Source organism: Rhynchophorus ferrugineus, unplaced genomic scaffold (genome assembly GCF_030347505.1).
Source record: "Rhynchophorus ferrugineus isolate W39M unplaced genomic scaffold, kcgeb_rfMv2 rfM2, whole genome shotgun sequence".
Taxonomy (NCBI): Eukaryota; Metazoa; Arthropoda; class Insecta; order Coleoptera; family Curculionidae; genus Rhynchophorus; species Rhynchophorus ferrugineus.
In genome coordinates, this window is record NW_027472581.1 from 16,979,772 (window position 1) to 16,998,695 (window position 18,924).

At 31.6% G+C, this 18,924-nt stretch overlaps 1 protein-coding gene across 2 annotated transcripts; it reads left to right on the top strand.

The window, feature by feature from the left end:
- Positions 1-3,985: 3,985 nt before the first annotated feature.
- Positions 3,986-18,180, top strand: LOC143189996 (LIM and senescent cell antigen-like-containing domain protein 1). Of its 2 annotated transcripts, none has more exons than XM_076394040.1 (6): positions 3,986-4,206; positions 4,287-4,397; positions 7,850-8,155; positions 12,024-12,282; positions 15,473-15,614; positions 17,768-18,180. In XM_076394040.1, the coding sequence occupies exons 1-6, from the start codon at positions 4,037-4,039 to the stop codon at positions 18,010-18,012; spliced, it is 1,233 nt and encodes a 410-aa protein (XP_076250155.1). In that variant the 5' UTR covers positions 3,986-4,036; the 3' UTR covers positions 18,013-18,180. The 2 variants fall into 2 exon arrangements, with proteins under 2 accessions (XP_076250155.1, XP_076250156.1); XM_076394041.1 differs by having other exon boundaries at positions 4,299-4,397.
- The last annotated feature ends 744 nt before the right edge of the window (positions 18,181-18,924 follow it).

Here is an 18,924-nt window from a genome sequence, read left to right on the forward strand (position 1 = left end):
TGTAATGTACTATTGTAATTGGCATTTGTACTTTGTATATTGAGTGTATGAATGTATCCTTGTGTATCTTCAACAGCGAACATTTAAAAACTGGCTGAATTCTATGCTGGGGAACATTTTACAGAAAAGAAAATCTAGATGTTTTGTAGTAAAATCTATAAGGTTTTGCACAACTTTAAACATATATGAATAATTTTATATATTTCTGGCGTTTTATGTCGTTTTTTAAGTCTAGTTTTTAATCAAACATTATTTTAAAACGTAAAATTAGGTGCAATAATATGGTGCATGCGCTGGTAAATTATTAATGTACGTGAAGTTTCGGATATGTATGTAAAAACAAATGTACATGAATGTTCCATGTTCGCTTACTGCGAAACATCATATTTATACATTATATTTATTTATTGCATTATTGAATCAATGAAAAATAAAAACAAAATGTTTGATACATGACAATAATTGATACTATTAATCAGATTTGACGATTAATTTAAGGCAATTCTATCAATAAATTCATGTCTTGATGGATCAGCTCTTGCATGCATTTATAATACATTGTTGCTTTCTAGTCATAAATTCGCAAAAATGAATAAAAACGCTTAATTAATAAGTTAAATAATACTCCTTTATATTAATATTAAATAAATAAATGGAATAATTTTATAATTTTAATTATTGTTTTAATATAAATAACGTTTTCTATTAAGCAACGTATTGCCAAATATTTTCGGTAACTACTAAAACAATATATTTTTAAAAGAATGGCACTACCGCATTTTTTAAACATATTTTGGTAAAGATTAAAATTCTTAAGTAAAATCTTATATTAGATTTCCTTATTGGAATAGCTGCTTTAGTAGAATAATAATAACATCTGACATAATTTGAGGTTGGAAAGGTAATATTAGGCATCAAATGTTGAATGTAAAAAAATGGTGTTCGAAATGTGTTCTCATTATTGACCTATTTGGAAATAAATTTTTATTTACAGAAGGGAGAATGCTCAGACTAACTGCGCCATTTATCGTACATTGAAATCGTAGTAGTAATCCGTTACAATTTAACAAATTTCACAAGGAATTGAACCTAATTAAGGCTTTGCGAGTTTGCACGCATAAGTCGCACATTAAATAATGATATAGATTTATATCAGGATTAGAAAATTGTACACTTAAAAACTGTATACGAGGGCCGATCCAAAAGTACCTTTAACAAGGACATATTGAAAATGTTGCATTCCTTACATACAACAGACTGTGGCGGAAGATTTATCAAAAATGAATGAAAGTCTCCAATTATTTTGAGCACTGTTATATGGGGGTTATTGGTGTGTAAGAATAGTTAAGAAAACAACTTAAATTACACTATATAATGTTAAATGTAAATGTAGAAATGCCACAGAGATTTTGATAATGGCAATCCGGTTTAACTTTAGATGATGATGAGTTATTATGGATATCGATTGTTGTAAAGTGGACTTCTTCGTGGTATATATGACTATATATGATAAGTGGTTTCTGATGAGAATATACCATTTTGAGTTTGGCGAGCTGTTACAAATTGCACGCTTCCTTGTGACACAGGCTGTAGGCCTCCTCGAAAGTCTTCAAGAAGAAAATATTCTTATGCGTTTGCTATGTGTTGATTGTAGGAGAATTCTTTGCTTGATACGATTTTGCTTATATATTCATGGTTATAATGGGGACATAATAATTTATAAGTTTGTAACGGATATTATTTATTGAAGTGATGCTTTTACCTATCACTGTGTAATATAAATTTAACCAAATACTTATTGCCTATTGGGCAGATTGTGGAATGTTGAGAGAATAAAAATTTAAAAAAAGTATTGCCTATTGAAGCTAGAACTGTTGTTATATTAAAATGTTATTGTAATTTAGAACGCCTAGTAGAAGGGATTATTCCAAAAATTATTTGCATATCTGGGAAGTGGTTTCTGTATGATTATGGGATATAAATGTGCAAAATAATTTGCGGTTTAACTGTAACTGTTAATTCCCATTAAGTTTTTTGTTTATACATTTTAAAAACCGTATAGAGACACCTTTGAAATATAATGTAATGTATAAGTAAGCTTTGAAATTTTTTTTTGGTAATTTTAGAGTTTTATAGAATAATAAATAATTGGTACAATTTCTCTGGATATAAATGTGCTTTTAGTAAATAAAATAAACAAAAATAAGATCATGCATTAGTTCTCGCATGTATTTTTCTTAGCGATATCTGATGGTGAAAACGCGAAATATCAATGTAAACAACTGTTAAACAATCTAACCTAACTGTTAAATTCGATGATTTTGATATTTCCGTATATCATAAAGTACCAGTTTTTCATGTTCAAAATTGGATATTCGACATTCATTACTTTTGCTGTTTGATGTGATAATGCTTTATCACATCCCAAGTGTCGGTTTTCGTTTCAATGAATTAAAAGTGGCGATCTTGATATCACTGACATAGAACGTTCCAGAACAATTAATTGCAAGACTATTGGAGGAAAATGCAACTCGAACTCTCAAAGAATTTTCAAGCAGCATTGTTCCCAGACGTTTACATCTGATCAAAAATTAAAATTGGTTTCTCTGGTGTATTGTGATCGGTGCTGAAAAGTGCATCTACTACGGGAATTCTAAGCTTACAGCATGGGCTGGCCCAGGACAGCCACCCGCATTGACACCGATCCCAAATATTCACGGGTATAAAGTTTTGATATGCATATGACGAGGCCAACAAGCCTGCAGTTTAACGAAATCAGTAATAGACACAATGTCGAGAAATACCGTTTCAAAGTGAAGATATGGTCAGAGTAGATTCAGTAACCTAAAATATAAAAAAAAATACAACTTTTTCAACAAGTGTGGTTCGTGTTGACAAGGGATTAATTGACGATTGAGCAACATGTCGTTGTTTTATCTTAAACCTATTTCGGCTGAAGTTCTACAGGGTAGTTTGGGACCACTCCTGTTTCTGCTCTATACTGTTGATATCCCAACAATAAAAGAAACCGTACTTTTACATCACGGCATGGCAATAGATGTATCTCTGTCTAAGGCTGTAGAAAAAGTACAAGTAGCGACCAACAACATCTACAAATGGACTAGAGACTGGAAAATACAGTTTAATAGTTCCAAATCAGTTCATGTACATTTTGTGTTGCGGCGAAATGACAAAAATCTAATTAGTTATATCACTTGATGGAGCCCTATTCCTCAAGCGACATCAGCCAAATATCTCGAAATATATCTTGATGGTAGGTTAAATTGGAAACATCATGTTAGACAAAAAGCAGAGCAGATTAGTGTGTGACTTATTAATCACAAAGTTAATTTGGACGTATGGGGGTGTAAATATGGGGTTGTAAATATGGGGTTGCACTAAGACATCAAACCAACTAGTAATCCCAAAACGCACCCAAATCAAAGTTCTTCGATTAATTAGTGCTTGTCGCTACGTAATCAACGGAGAGCTCCACAATTACTTCGAAATCAAATAGATACACGAAGTGGTCCAAGATTTCGCATTGAAACATGAAATAATGTTGATAAATTACAGCAACGTGGAAGCAATAAATCTAGTGTACAATACGAGGGAATTAGAAAATTGAAGCGACGCCATACGAACTTGTTTAGCATATAAATGTATTCTTAACTTTAGCTTTAGTGGATTAGTTTTATTTTAATTTGGGAAATACATACCGATCTATTAATCCCGTACTCGCCTTGCTCGAGTATTAATGCAAGTGCAATAGAACAGTAGTAATAAATTAATTTGTAAATTAAGATTGTATTAAGCATATTTAATGTAAGATGTAATTAATAATGTAAATAATTGTAAATATTTTTCGTCCCGTATTTCTGGGATTGACCTCGTAAAAGTAATGAAACGAAATTTGAAATTATATCTTATCTGACAAATAATCTATTCAACATATATATGAGATAACCTGTTGGAATTCGTTATAAAATAATCGTTTTAGCAAAAAAAATTGTTGTAATATATATCTCAATATTCTATGATGAACCCAGCAGATTGGTCATCAGATGACCCTAGTTTGGGATCAGCAAGTGATAGTGATTTAGCAAAGGTTGTCCTTCGAGGAAATTATTATAAATTTGAAGAATATGACAATATATCGTTAACCGATATCAATATCCACTCATGTCCCAATACAGTTTATAATAGGTATGTTTTTTGGATATCTCTATCTCTATTTTTACACAATTTAGATTAATGATATAATATATTTTGTTTTACGTCACTAGCTTTGTTTCTAGGGACATCAGGTTTTCTTCTAGAGCTGTAGAGAGACAGATACCAATAGAGAAAAAAAGAGCATATTCAACAGGAAATATCCCATATCAAAATGTCTTTACGTAAGTAAAATGTTCGATGGACCATCTGTCGTTTTTTAAATTCAAATTAATTTTAAATTTCAAATCAAATTTTAAAATCAATTGAAAAGTCCCCGGCCTACCATAGTTAAACACATTTTTATGGCAAAATTAGTTTTTTTTATTCAACATAATTCCTTTCAAGAGTGATACAGTGATTATAGCGACCCTCCAACATTTCGATACCATTTTTGCAGTACGATTTGTCCTTCGCTTCAAAATAGGCCTCAGTTTTAGCGATAACCTCTTCATTTGACGAACATTTCTTCCCAGCGAGCATTCTTTTGAGAACTGAGAACAGAAAATAGTCGCTGGGGGCCAGATCTGGAGAATAGGGTGGCTGAGGAAGCAATTCGAAGTCCAATTCATGTATTTTTGTCATCGTTTCCACTGACTTGTGACAGACACTCTTTAAGACTGACCCTTTTGGGCGTCCACTGCGTTCACCGTCTTCGGTGCTTATTTCACCAGGTCTAACCTTGATGAAATCAACCACCAATCCTGGGGCAGTGTCCGGAAACTCAACATCAAGCCAAGTTTTTGCTTCAACTGTATTTTTTCCCTTCAAAAAGCAATATCCCGCCATCTACGTGGCAGACTGGGGACTTTTCAATTGACCTGTGTTATTTGTGTTTAAACTCTAGTATAACACTAGAAAAATAGCCCAACGGTGTCTAATCGCAACAAGTCAAAATAAATTGATAAGACATTTATTAAATTTAACACGTAAAGGGTCAATTCTTTCACTGTTGCTGTGGTAGGTTGTGTCATCTTGTTGGAACAATAAAATATGTTGCTATATTTCTACAGTTCACTCCCCCATCATTTCTAAATTTATTTGGAAAAATATATTCCTAATTGAAGTCCCCTGTTCGCAAGTACAATAAAATCATAATTTTTTTACTAGTTGTGATATTACTGTTACTCCCAGGCATTGTTTCATGCGTTTGTATAATAATTTGCCTTTATGGCACGCTTTTGCAGGACTGAATTATTTGCCTCTCATTTGTTGTAATGTTATCTTGCAATCAACGCATTTTGTAACTGGGGTGTTAACATGACACTAATATTTCTCCGTCAATTATGGGCCGATTTTCAAAATTCTTTTTTTTATTCGAAAGAGTGTACGTACCAAAGTGGTCAAATTGGAACCAAATCATGATATTTCGTGTGGGGAAAGGGGGGGGGGTGATTAAATCGATGGAAAAGCTCAAATAGCAAAGGTACATACAATGTTTTCAGATATTTTTTATCTATAATAATGAGAAGGAAAATTGGAAGTCGATCATTGCAAAAGCCGTTCCGTTTGCCGCCAATAACTTTTGGTTGTAGTCTAATTAGAACATTTGTCAAATTACCTAGACTAGGTTGCGGATCCGGGGCCTGAAGCGCTTTTTAATTTCAACTAATTTTTCTTTACTGCTATTTTTCTCATACCTCATACCGCATACCTCAGCACCTATATTTGGCCTAGCCATTGTAATATTAAATAAAAAACTGCGTAATTATTTTTTTATATATTGTAAAGTCTCCTTTTACCAATTTTTTTTAGTACTTAGTACTTAGTACTTTAGTACTTAGGTTTAGGTTTATAGGACTATAGGTTTATCTGGACTGGACCTACAGTTTAACGTAGGTTCCGAACCACGGTCCTCAGCATTAAGCCTACCGACTGGCGAGTGACCAACTTTAGAAATCATCCTAGAAGACATCCGGTCTTACCCAGCCTGGTTACTGGCGTGACTGAGATCATTTTCCTTGTCGGATTTTACACTCTTGCCTAGAACAATTACAAATTTTAAACAATCACAAACATAAATTTATGACCATTCCTCAGCAGGATTCGAACCCGCGGTTATCGCAACAGTAGGAGGACCGTCCTATCGCCTTTATCACTGCTCCACCAAGCCGGTGGCGTAATTTATTGAGTAAATATATAACACTAAAAAGAAAAAAATAATATATTTTTAACAAAAAAATTTATCCGACTTCAAAAAATAAATAAGGAACTCACTAACAATTAAAAAATAATCAAACTTAGATTTTTAATACAAAAATATTTTAAAATAAAATATGTACATAATAATCGTTGTAACAACTAAATAAAAATAAAGAAACACCCTATTTTACTTATCTACTACACTTATTTTGTACTCTAATATATACGCACAATTTAGCTTAATACCTACCTAGACCTATTTATCCATTTACAATATTATTTTAACTACCACCAATTCAATCACTTTGAAGTCGGTGTGATTCTATACAGACTTATAAGCTAGTATTATACTTAATTTAATCACTATTCTATGTTATTCTAAAAACTATTTTGTGTGTTACACTTCTCTGAGATCGCGCACATTTAATTCTTTGACTAGTGCGTTTGGGCGCATTGACACTATTTTAGAGTACTTTATACTGGCACTTCACATCACACTCGTTATCATTTCCAAGATGATATCGCACTAAATATGCTGTTATTGTCATTTCTTCAGGGTAGCTATATTAGATATTGTAGTGATACCTCACAGTTCGATATCATACGTCCATATGAGCCTAAGGATTCACTTATACATCAATTTCTTAATATTCGAAGGTAATTTAGAGTCATGATTATTAAGATTTACCGGAGGACAAGTCCTACGCAGGATGAACCTCACGTACGTAGTTTTTGTCTCATTCGCCGTGATACATCATGTTTTCAACCTCTAAATAATTATGTTGAGATGAAGTTGGAGATGAGAAAATGTGAGATGATAAAATCGCCGTATCGTCAATATAGTGGCGTTTGAGGTCGCTACGTCCGCTGTATACAGGAGATATAATAATAGACCAAGGATACTGCCTTACGGAACATCGGAATATATTGGATGTAGTTCGTCACTCTGTTTCACAATACATTTTCTATGAGATATTGTTGTAGTTAAAAGTGTGGATGAGGCAGAAGATTTTTCAATTTAACTTGAAGTCCAGCGTGCAACTTCTTATCAAAAGCTTGAGATATATCGAGGAATGCAGCCGAGCAATATTTATTTTCGTTGAAGTTTTTATTTATTTCGTGTTTTAATTTTATTCGTGTTTATAACGAAAACCAAATTGATGCTCTGGATCACACAGATGGTGCTACTAGAAATAAATTCATATGTTTTTTAGTTAGCCCTAACCTTCAAAAGATGCGTGTATAAATTTGACAGCTGTCGGATCATTAGTGTGTGAATTATAGCATTTTGAGTAAAATAACTTTTGTTATTGTGAAAAAAAATGGATAAAAAGGAATTTCGCGTGTTGATAAAAGGGAAAAATACAGTTGAAGCAAAATCTTGGCTTGATGCCGAGTTTTCAGGCACTGTTCTAGGAAAATCAACCATCAAGGATGCTAAGTTTAATGTATAATAGAGATAGATAGAGTGTAATGTATTTCCTTTAAATTACAGATGCGCTCAGTGTTTTCGAACCCTGACAGGAGAGGTGTTTTATCAGTACGATGGTCGACAATATTGCCAATACGACTTCAATATGCTTTTCGCGCCATACTGTGAGAGATGCAGAGCTTTTATCGTCGGGAGAGTGATCAAAGCTATGAATGTATCTTGGCATCCAGAATGTTTCCAGTGCAAGTTGTGCCGCGTCAATTTGGCCGACACCCGCTTTACCCAGAATAATGGCAATGCAGTTTGTTATAAATGTAACTCCGACCTCAAGGCCGGGAGATCTTTGAAGTATATTTGTCGCAAGTGCAAGTAAGTGCTGATTTATTTTACTCATAATAATAGGTATGATGAAAATAACAAAGAATCGCAAACATATTAATTTGTAATAATAGTTTAGGATAGGTTCTAAATTAACACCTATTTTTAAATTACAACTGTGATTACTGATATTTTAATAGAAACAAAACCACAAAATTAAAAACAAAATTAAGTCAAACTTATAATTTATTATATTTTATTATAATTAAAATTATATTATGAAACTTATTAAGTATATATATATATATATATATATATATATATATATATATATATATATATATATATATATATATATATATATATATATATATATATTGTTATTCATTACACTACACAAGATATAAAATATTTTTAACAAAAATTTGGGCTACTTCAAAAAATAAATAAGGAACTCACTAAAACGTAAAAAATAATAAAACTTAGATTTTTAACACCAAAAAAACGTTTTAAAATAAAATATGTACATAATAATCGTCACAAATAATAATAAAATCGTCGTAAAAATAAACACAAACCTTATTTAACCTATCTACTACACGTATTTTATATTCTACTATATCCATACTTAAACTACTACCTAACCTATTAGTATAAGTAAAGTAGCTTAAAACCTACCTAAACCTATTTTTCTATTTACAATATTATTTTAACTACTACAAACTGACCAGTTTGAAGTCGGTACGAGCAACAAATTAGATTTGTTTTGTTCGTAATTTAATTTTGTGTACATGACACAAAATTTTATTATTATTTTTGTATTGTTTGGGCTCGGCGCCGGAGTCGGTTAAATTTTTTTTTTAATATTTTATTTTTCTCTTTTTAAATATTTACCTATTGTAATTTATAGGCAGTTATTTCATCATGTATTATAATGGGTAGATTAAGTAAAGGTGTAGCCTCTATGAAGAGAAATAGGAATAAAGAAACAATGATTGAAAAGAAAGAACGATTAGAGTTGATCTGACAAATATTCTAACCGAACTAGAATAACAAAAATTCGTTGGTCCCGCCGGGAAGCGGGCCTACGACCTTCGCCTGTGCGCTGTATATTTTAACTACTATACCATGGAGGCAGTTGCCTGCAATATTTCTATGGTGCCTCATATGATATGGTTAGTTCTTAAAAAACAAACTGAACGGCTTTGGCACTGAACGACTTTGGTAAGCCCTGAAAGGTATAGCGATCTGGTCTCTGCTTTCATCATCAGCATACCTAAATAACTTCAAAGTATACAATTAGTTGTCTGTGTGTCCTCATAATATTTAAAGAAATATTTTCTCCTATATAACTGTTGAGGAGTTGTGTTTTCTGTCACATCAGCTCAGAAATACCCAAATATATTAATATTTTAAATAAAGAATATTTGAAAATGACAGGTCAATTGAAAAGACAACTGACACATAGATGGCGCTACTAGAATTAAATACAGATTTTCTTAGTTAGCCCTAACTCTCAAAAGATGCGTGGATAAATTTGACAACTGTCGGATCATTAGTTTGTAAATTATAGCATTTTGAGGGAAGCAACTTTTGTTATTGTAAAAAAAATGGATAAAAAGGAAATTCGTGTGTTGATTAAATATTGCTTTTTGAAGGGAAAAATATAGTTGAAGCAAAAACTTGGCTTAATGCCGAGTTTCCGGATACTGCCCCTAGAAAATCAACTATCAAGGATTGGTATCTAAGTTTAGACATGGTGAAATGAGCACCGAAGACGGTGAACACAATGCCTCCCAAAAGAGGTTGTTACCGACGAAAACATTAAAAAAATCCACAAAATTATTTTGAATAACTGTAATTTGAAACTGAGTTAAATAGCAAACACTCTAAAGATATCAACTGAACGTGTACATCATATCATTTACGAATATTTGGGCATGAGAAAGCTCTGTGCAAAGTGGGTGCCGCGCGAGCTCACTTTTGACCAAAAACAACGACGAGTTGATGATTCGGAGCAATGTTTGAAGATGATCAAGCATAATAAACCCGAGTTTATGCGTCGATATGTGACAATGGATGAAACATGGCTCCATCATTTCAATCCGAAATTCAATCGACAATCATCCCAGTGGACTGCACACGATGAGCTCTCTCCAAATAGTGGGAAAACCTAACAGTCGGCTGCCAAGGTTATGGGGTCTGTATTTTGGGATGTGCATGGAATAATTTTCATTGGTTACCTTGAAATGGGAAGGACCATCAACAGCGACTATTATATAGCGTTATTGGACCGTTTGACGGACGAAACCTCCGAAAAATGGCCACATTTGAAGAAAAAGAAAGCGCTGTTTCACCAAGATAATGCACCGTGTCAAAAATCCATGATTTGAGCACCGAGTTGCCTCTTCATCCATCGTATTCTTCAGATCTGATACCCAGCGTCTATTTCCTGTTCTCAGATCTCAAGAGAATGCTCAGTGGGAAGAAATTTTCGTCAAATGAAGAGGTGATCGACGAAACTGAGGCCTGGTCTTATTGAAGGACAAATCGTACTACAAAAATGGCATCGAAAAGAGTGTATCACCCTTGAAGGGAATTATGTTGAATAAAAAAATTATTTTGTCAAAAAATTATGTTTTACTATGGTAGGCCTTGGTCTTTTCAATTGATCTGTTATTTTACGTCCCTTCGAAATTTGAGGGTTTCTCTCGATTTCCCCGGATTCCACCATATTATCCTAACATGATTCCAGTGGGACCACTTCGGAAGTTCACTCTTTCGAACAAAAAATTAATTTTGAAAAATCAGTCCACAATTGACAAATACATCGGTGGAGATACATTAAAAAATTATAGTCGAACATAGAACCTCTTGCTTTTTTGAAGTTGATTAATAAAATGGTTTGATTCTTTTGAGGCCGTGTCTTATTCTCGTGTTATCTAAAAGTTGCAATATTTGTGAGATTCTTGTAAGTCTGTTTCGTATTCTGGTGTCATCTAAGAGTTGAAATGCTTCGATATTAATATGAAAATGAAGTCTGTCCTTACATCTCCTTGCGATTCTCTTGATTTGAACCGATTTATCCCCAGAGTAGAGTAGATAGGCTTAGTATGCTCTCTTGTAAAAAGTGTAGGCTTTGTTATTTTATACTATAGGGTGAAAATAAGGAGAGAATAGATTTTTTCATAAACATTTTTGATAAATTATATATACATATATATTATTACATTATTATAAAAATATTATTAATCTTATTATAATTATTAATATTATATTAATAATAATTATATCTAATCCGAAAACTGATAACTTTTTTGTAACTGTTTTTTTCTGTAACTCTTTATTGCCTTAAAATTAATAAAGTGAAAATTATAAATTAAAAATAATTTGTCAAAAATAAACTTAAACCTATAATATTTGATTTTACTTGAAATAGTAATTACATCCTAGTAAATACAATCTATACTAAAATTGTATGAAAGGATGCTCACATCCCTCAAAGAGCTGAATATATCTAAGATTTCTTTGAATACTTTTGTATTAAAATTGCATTAAATTTAGTTTATGTTCATTCTCTGATAGAGCTAACATCAAGCTGTCACCCTCTTAGTATAAGGACCGTCTCTTTTCGGTGAATCTAATATTATATTTTTATTTTTTTGAGATATTGCAGTGACTGTCCATACTAATATTCAGTGTAGCTGCAACACGCTAAAAGTATTTTCAATAAAAATCGCAGAAACTTAATAATCAACAGGAAAAATTCTTACCTCTTTAAATAATTTGATCGATATCGATTGATTATTAAAATAATCAATAATTTTATTATTTTTTTATTATTATTTTTGTATTATATTTTTTATTATTATTTTATTAGCCTATTCCTTACCAATTTACGGTTTATTATAATTTTCAGTGAGGTTATCGACGACCAACCATTGCGCTACGATGGTGAGGTATACCATTCGTACCATTTCAGATGTACTCTTTGCAGTATAGAATTAGATGCCAATGCTCGTGTGCTCAAATATAGACCTAATATGACTAGAAATGATAAAAACAAATTGTACTGTCTCCGGTGTTACGATAAAATGAGATTACGGATATGCGGTGGTTGTAGGCGTCCCATAGAAGAACGAGTCGTTGTCGCTTTAGGAAAATATTGGCATGTTGAGGTCAGTATACAAGCTAGTGGTGGTACTCGGTACTTAATCTCAAATTACACAGACTACTATTTGTTCAAAAATATTATTCTGTGACTACAGTTTTAAACTGTTTTCATATTCATATTTATACGGGGGGAAATCAAATATAAAGGGTAATTTAACTGTATAGTTTACCACGTAATTGCGATCTAGAGGATTCGATGCTCGAATGTTCTTGGGTTTATGAGGAGGGGGAAAGCCGGTGTGGGTAGAAGCTGCGCTCGGTTCTGTCCGCAGTACAGCCACAAAATGGACAGATTTAGAGTGCGATCCAGGGGTGTGCAACTGCAATGGTAAGTAGTGGGGCAAAGTTTCTCTTAGTCCAATCATTGGCGGCGCTGGCAATGCGAATTTGATTGGTTAGTTTAAAATAGTTATGTAGAAACCTGTAAGGAAAATACTTTGCTTTGATTGGTCTCCCCTGATTATTTTGTGACGTCACATCTAATGGCCAATAATATTTAAATAAAAATCAAATTTAAATTTTAAAATTAATTTATTAAAATAAAATCCTATACAAATATACATAAGTGTAAATAATATAAATATATATAAACAAAAAGCAAAAAAACAATTATGATCTCTAGGCAATATTAAAATATCTATAATTCTTCTATAACGCCTTCCCATATATGTTCAGTGCCATCAATTTTATGGGATCTATTGGAGTTCTAACTTATCTTGATATATTGAAGGTAAACTTTAAATCCTTCTCAGTTGATATTGCATTAACTTCATTAAACCAAAAATACAATCACACCTCATAATAACTTAAAATTTGGCCTTGAAAATATTATGGATTGGACAGTTGAAACACTAAAAATTTATGTGTTTTTTAAAAATATTTAGATTTTAGAGTATTTAATCTGTGGAACTACTTAATATAGAATATAGACAAATATTGCATGTTGTCTCTATTTCAGAAGTTTTGTTAAATAGCCTGAAATAAGACTAAAATACAATATTAGACTCGTTTTCCTCAGAGCAAAATTCTCTGGAACTGAAAATATAGACTCAACTGGTGATTTAACAATCTCAAGTGGTACTAAATCTCCCGTTAAAAAAGAATATAAGTTATCTAACATGTTCATCACAATTCATATCTAACTTCTTCACAATTTTCTCCGGGAGAATGATGTGAAAAAATTGAAGTGATAAGCCCTTTTAAAATTTCTCGAACATACTAAGGGAAGGATGCTGTTTCTACCTCCATGACCTCTAATAGATCCAACAAAATTCTTGGTTAAGATTTGTTAAACAAATGTAGTTATTTGTAAATTTAGACAAAATAGATTTCTTTAAGGTAATAAATCCCCTAAAAGTAGCAATTACATTTATTGATGGCACCATAACAAATATTTTCTTAACAAGGCAATCAAATTTAAATATATAATTCCTCTACTATAAAATGATTGAACACTGATTGTTCTAAAAAGTTAAAGTATTGCAAATATTTTAGGGATATTTTACAATTAAAAGTAGTATTTATTACTACTAATTATCCAGTTATATTAGTTGTCACCTTCTTGTAAGACTTCTTTATGTAGAGACATCACACTGACGAACGACTTGGGAAACGATGTCTAATATCCGTAGTAGAATTTTACCCCGGTACACTACATCTTTTACTACACTGACGCATTGTCATCAATTTTTATATTATTACTCCATAATAATTAATGTAAAACAGAAAATATGCACAACGTAAAACGAAAAATTCGTGATCTAAACAAAAACCATAACCTACAAACAACAAACATAAAAATGGAAAAATTATTAATATTATAGGGGAAATTATACAATAGAATTTTAATAAACTATTTTATTTAAATACTAGTTAACATCTGTTTAAAATATTTTCTAAATACATAAAAAAAATCTAATATGACAACTGATAACTTATTTTATAACTGTGCCTTATTATTATAGCCTTAAATGTTATAAAATATAAAACTGTAAATTAAAAAATAATTTGTCCAAAATATACTTGAAAATAGAATATTTAAATGTATTAAAGATAGTAATTAGGTGTTGCAATTCTGATTATGAAACCTCCTTTTCTTTTTTATGTATTTTTATAAGCACTTTATTGGACCCTATCCATATGATATGGTGATATGATATGATATATGATAACCATGGAAAATTTTCATTTTTTTTATTTGCAATCCTATTTACTTTTTTCATCTACCAGAACAAGTAACATCTAATTATTACTTTTCTTATTATATTTCCCTCACCCAAATGTTGAACATTTAGTTCGTAATAGTAATAGAGTAAAGTGATATACATAATATAACATATTATCTAGAACTTTCTTTAAATTTGCTTTGGCATATACTTTTGGCAATACCTAAAAAAGTTCAAAGATGGCTTCAAAAACATATAATTTTTTTATTAATATCTTAGAACTTCAACAATCTACGCGTGGGCAATAATTATTAATATATGATTTCCGTTATATACTATAATTATTCTGACATGTAGAAGATCGCTTTAGTAAGTGATCTGCTGTACAATTTTTAATCTAAATCTTATTCTAGATACTCTTCTAAGTTATTCTATATAATAAATATATTATATATATATATATATATATATATATATATATATATATATATATATATATATATATATATATATATATAATCTTAAAACAAAATCTTAATACTTAATCTTAGGTCTAATACTTAAAACAAAACAACTTGGTCTCAAAGATGACCTAATTTCCCTGATCCACTCATACTTACAAGACCTACCCTTTCAAGTAAAGATCGACGATGCAGTCTTCTCTCGGAAACAAATCTCTGCAGCAGTCCCGCTAGATTGTCCACTAGACACCCCAGCCCTGTTCAACCTTTATACGTTCAACCTCGTATGGTTGATTTCGCGCTCCCCAAGCAATTAAATGCAAGCGCAATGTAAACATTATTATACGTTGTTTAACAGTTTTTAACATTTATATCATTGATCAAAATATGTACAAGAAACTTATAAAAGCGAACAAAGATTATACAAAATTATTTGTAACAGGATATCTTCAAATCTGAAAAAATTATATTGTTAACAGAAATAAAAATACATGCAAATACATGATTACGAAAATCTTTAATATCACTTTCTTTAAAATTCATTCATATTCTATACCCAAATGTTTCAGCATTTTGTCTGCGCCAAATGCGATAGGCCCTTCTTTGGACATCGCCATTATGAGAAAAAGGGACTGGCCTACTGTAAATACCACTACTTTCAATTGTTCGGTGATGTATGCGATACTTGTCATCAAATCAGTTTCGATCACGGCAAGTGGCTTGTGGTTTTAGCCATAGAGTAAAAGAGGGAAAACTCAATATGGGTTTCTGGAGAAAAGTTTCGCTACGTTTTCAAGTAATTTGATTGAACATTTGATTCCTCATTCTTCTCTATTATAATAAATTCTGTGACCCAATCACAATATATAAATATATCATACACAGAAAACCATTACATATTTTATAAAGAAGTGTTTAAAATTTATATTTAAAAAAATTGTGTAAAGTTATTGTGATATTATTCACATGGCAGCATGTATAAACACTATGTATTTAATTATATACATATCAGGTAAAAATAATGCTAAGTACCACACCACACATGCTTATTTAAGATAATCAGAGATTTTTTACATAACCTATCTACTTTTTAAAAACCTTTTGAAAACAAAAACGATGTCTTAATATTTTGCTCTCTTTACCCCCGGTTACGGTTTTTGTAAGCTCAGAGCTTTAACAAACACCAGAGCCATAGACAAATGGTCTACATTTCAAGGTTACGGTTTTTGTAATTAATTATAAAGGATTAATTTTGATTATAATTTAATTACGAAAACGTAGAAAAATACTGTACAAACAAACGCACCATAGGAACGAAGCGAACCAATTAAATTCCTTCGCCGCTCTTACCATGGCGATTTTTAAAAAAAGTAATAAGTTCAGAGTAGTGACATTGAACGTCGCGAAACATTTCTCCATAGAACAAAGAAATTTGAAGCGCATCTCTTATGTTAAAATTGGTTCTAAGTTACGCTCGGAATCCCCGGGTGAGGGCGCTTACGCATGCGCCGTGTGACAGTTAGTTACGGCGGGAAATTTAAAAATATTTAGTGGGAATTTTAATAATTTGAGCGAGATATTTAAAAATGTATTGTAAAAAATTTTAGCGCGAAATTAAAAAAAAAACTTTTAATTTTACAGGGAAAATAAAAGTATAAATATATTCAAATATATTTTATTGATATATTACAATTACATTAATTTTCCTTGATCATAAAGACGTTGACATAATCACAGAGATATCTCCACTACCCAAAACACGTAATCTACTGATATCATCTTCTCTCTAATATTTAAAACAAACATTAAAATAAGATAACATAACTATTAATGGTTCTGTTGTATTATTTTTTAGAATCAGCTAAATTAACAACCTACCTAAATTGAGGTACATTTTATCAAATATGACAACTGCAGTTCGGTCTATACAGTGAAGTTTCTGAACTAATGACCAAAAATAGAGGTTACTACTCCAGCAGCAAAAAGGAACCTTATAAGTATCTACATTAATGTTCTTCTAGACGGCAAACAGAATATCTTCGATAACAGTTTATATCCTTTGCCATTGCATTTCAATAAGGATAAAGCCATTTGTTTTTCATCCAACCTGAAACGAAACTGATGGGACAGGCTGAGTTATCTGTAAATGTACATATACATTTCAAGTTAGAACCTCCATTCTCCATAAACACGAGTTTCTTATTATATACTTACTTCTGGGTCTTGTTAGGGTAGAAGAATCTCCTATATATCTATCAGCCTCAAAAAACTTATGTAATTGTAATATTGCCATTGGGGGCATATTTTCCTTGTCTTGCAGTCATAATATTTAACAAAATACTTACTATTTTAAATTACCAGTAGGAATTACATCCTGTTTCAGCCATGGCTTTCCACATTTTGGTTTATAGTCCTCATCTTTAAAATGATTACAAACGTTCCTGGCCCTACATAAGAGATCTCTTAAGGTTTTCTTTTTATTACACTAATGAATTGAAATATACAGAATAATCTAAAGTGATTGTCAAATATATATAAAAACACATACCGAAAAACTTGACGTAAATAAACAACACAAATTATATTACCTAAAAATGGCCGTTAACTTCTTAGGTTAGAATTATAACACCGAAGCCGACGAGAGAGAAACACACATATAGCTGTTGCATTTTTCATTTACGTTTAGCCGCGTAACGGGGATTCCGAAAAGCTTAAACGTGGGACCCGATTTTTCCATACAATTTCTAATAACTTGTAAATTTCTTTATTCTATGCATTTCTCCAAAATTACCCATAAAGTTAAACCTCTATTTCCTCTGTGGTTTTAGTTTTCGAAATTACGCTGATAACGGAATTTGTTTCAGGTATTAGGGCGATGAACAAGTTTTGGTGCATCAATCACTTTAAATGCTCGATCTGCGATAGCAGGATAAAACCTAAAGCGAAATTCTTCCCGTGGGACTTGAAGCCGGTATGTCAAAAATGCTGCGAAAAAATTCCAAAAGATGTAAGGGATAGTGTGATAAAACTATACGAAGTTGATAAGTTAGCTAGTATATCGACATATAAGACTTCCAAATGTCGAATTGACTGTCTTTCATTAACGTAATGACATTCTATATCTCTCTAATAATTGAAAATCGTAGATTACCACTTATTAGTTCTTTAAAACAATATGTTAATGATCGTCCCCAACGCTTAATTACCCTTAGTATCTTAGAATAATACTAATATTTGTTAATATTGTTAGTGTAATAAATAGTGTTTCAGGAAATAATTTCTTTAAATTTTTATTATTACATCTTACATTAAATATATTTAGTAACATTTATATTATATATATTGTTATATAATAAGTCTTCATTTTACCAACGAGGGTTTATCTGGATTGAACCTACTGTTTAATGTGGGCTCCGAACCGTGGTCCTCGGAATTAAGCCTACGGATTGGCGAGTGACCAACTTAGAAGACATCCGGTCTTACCCAGCCTGGTTACTGGCGTGACTGGGATCATTTTCCTTGTCGGATTTTACACTCTTGCCCCAGTAGGATTCCAACCCGGAACTATCGCAACAGTAGGAGGACCGCGCTGTCGCCATTACCATTACGCCAACCAAGCTGTCGTAGTAAAATTTTAATGTATTACGATTGGTCGGGATTGTAGAGTGTGGGATAAATACATCAGTATGTATTTCCCAAATTAACATTAAAACAGGTTATTTAAGCTAAAGTTAAGGTTAAACTAAGTTCATGTGGTTTCGTTTGCTTTATATATAGTCTATTCAAAGTTTTTTTAGTAATGCATCATGGATATTTGTAACGTCGAAATATTGCAATGTTACCGAATTAACTGTGAGTTTTAGTTCAGTTTGGCTTTGATATACAAAAAATTCTATTACACTCATTGTCCAATTCAATCACTAAACTGTTAATTTCTAATCTGTCTGAAACATGTTCAAAATTTCACCATTTATCAATTACTTCCTCTGTAGGTCTAATCATGTCCATCCACACCCAAGGT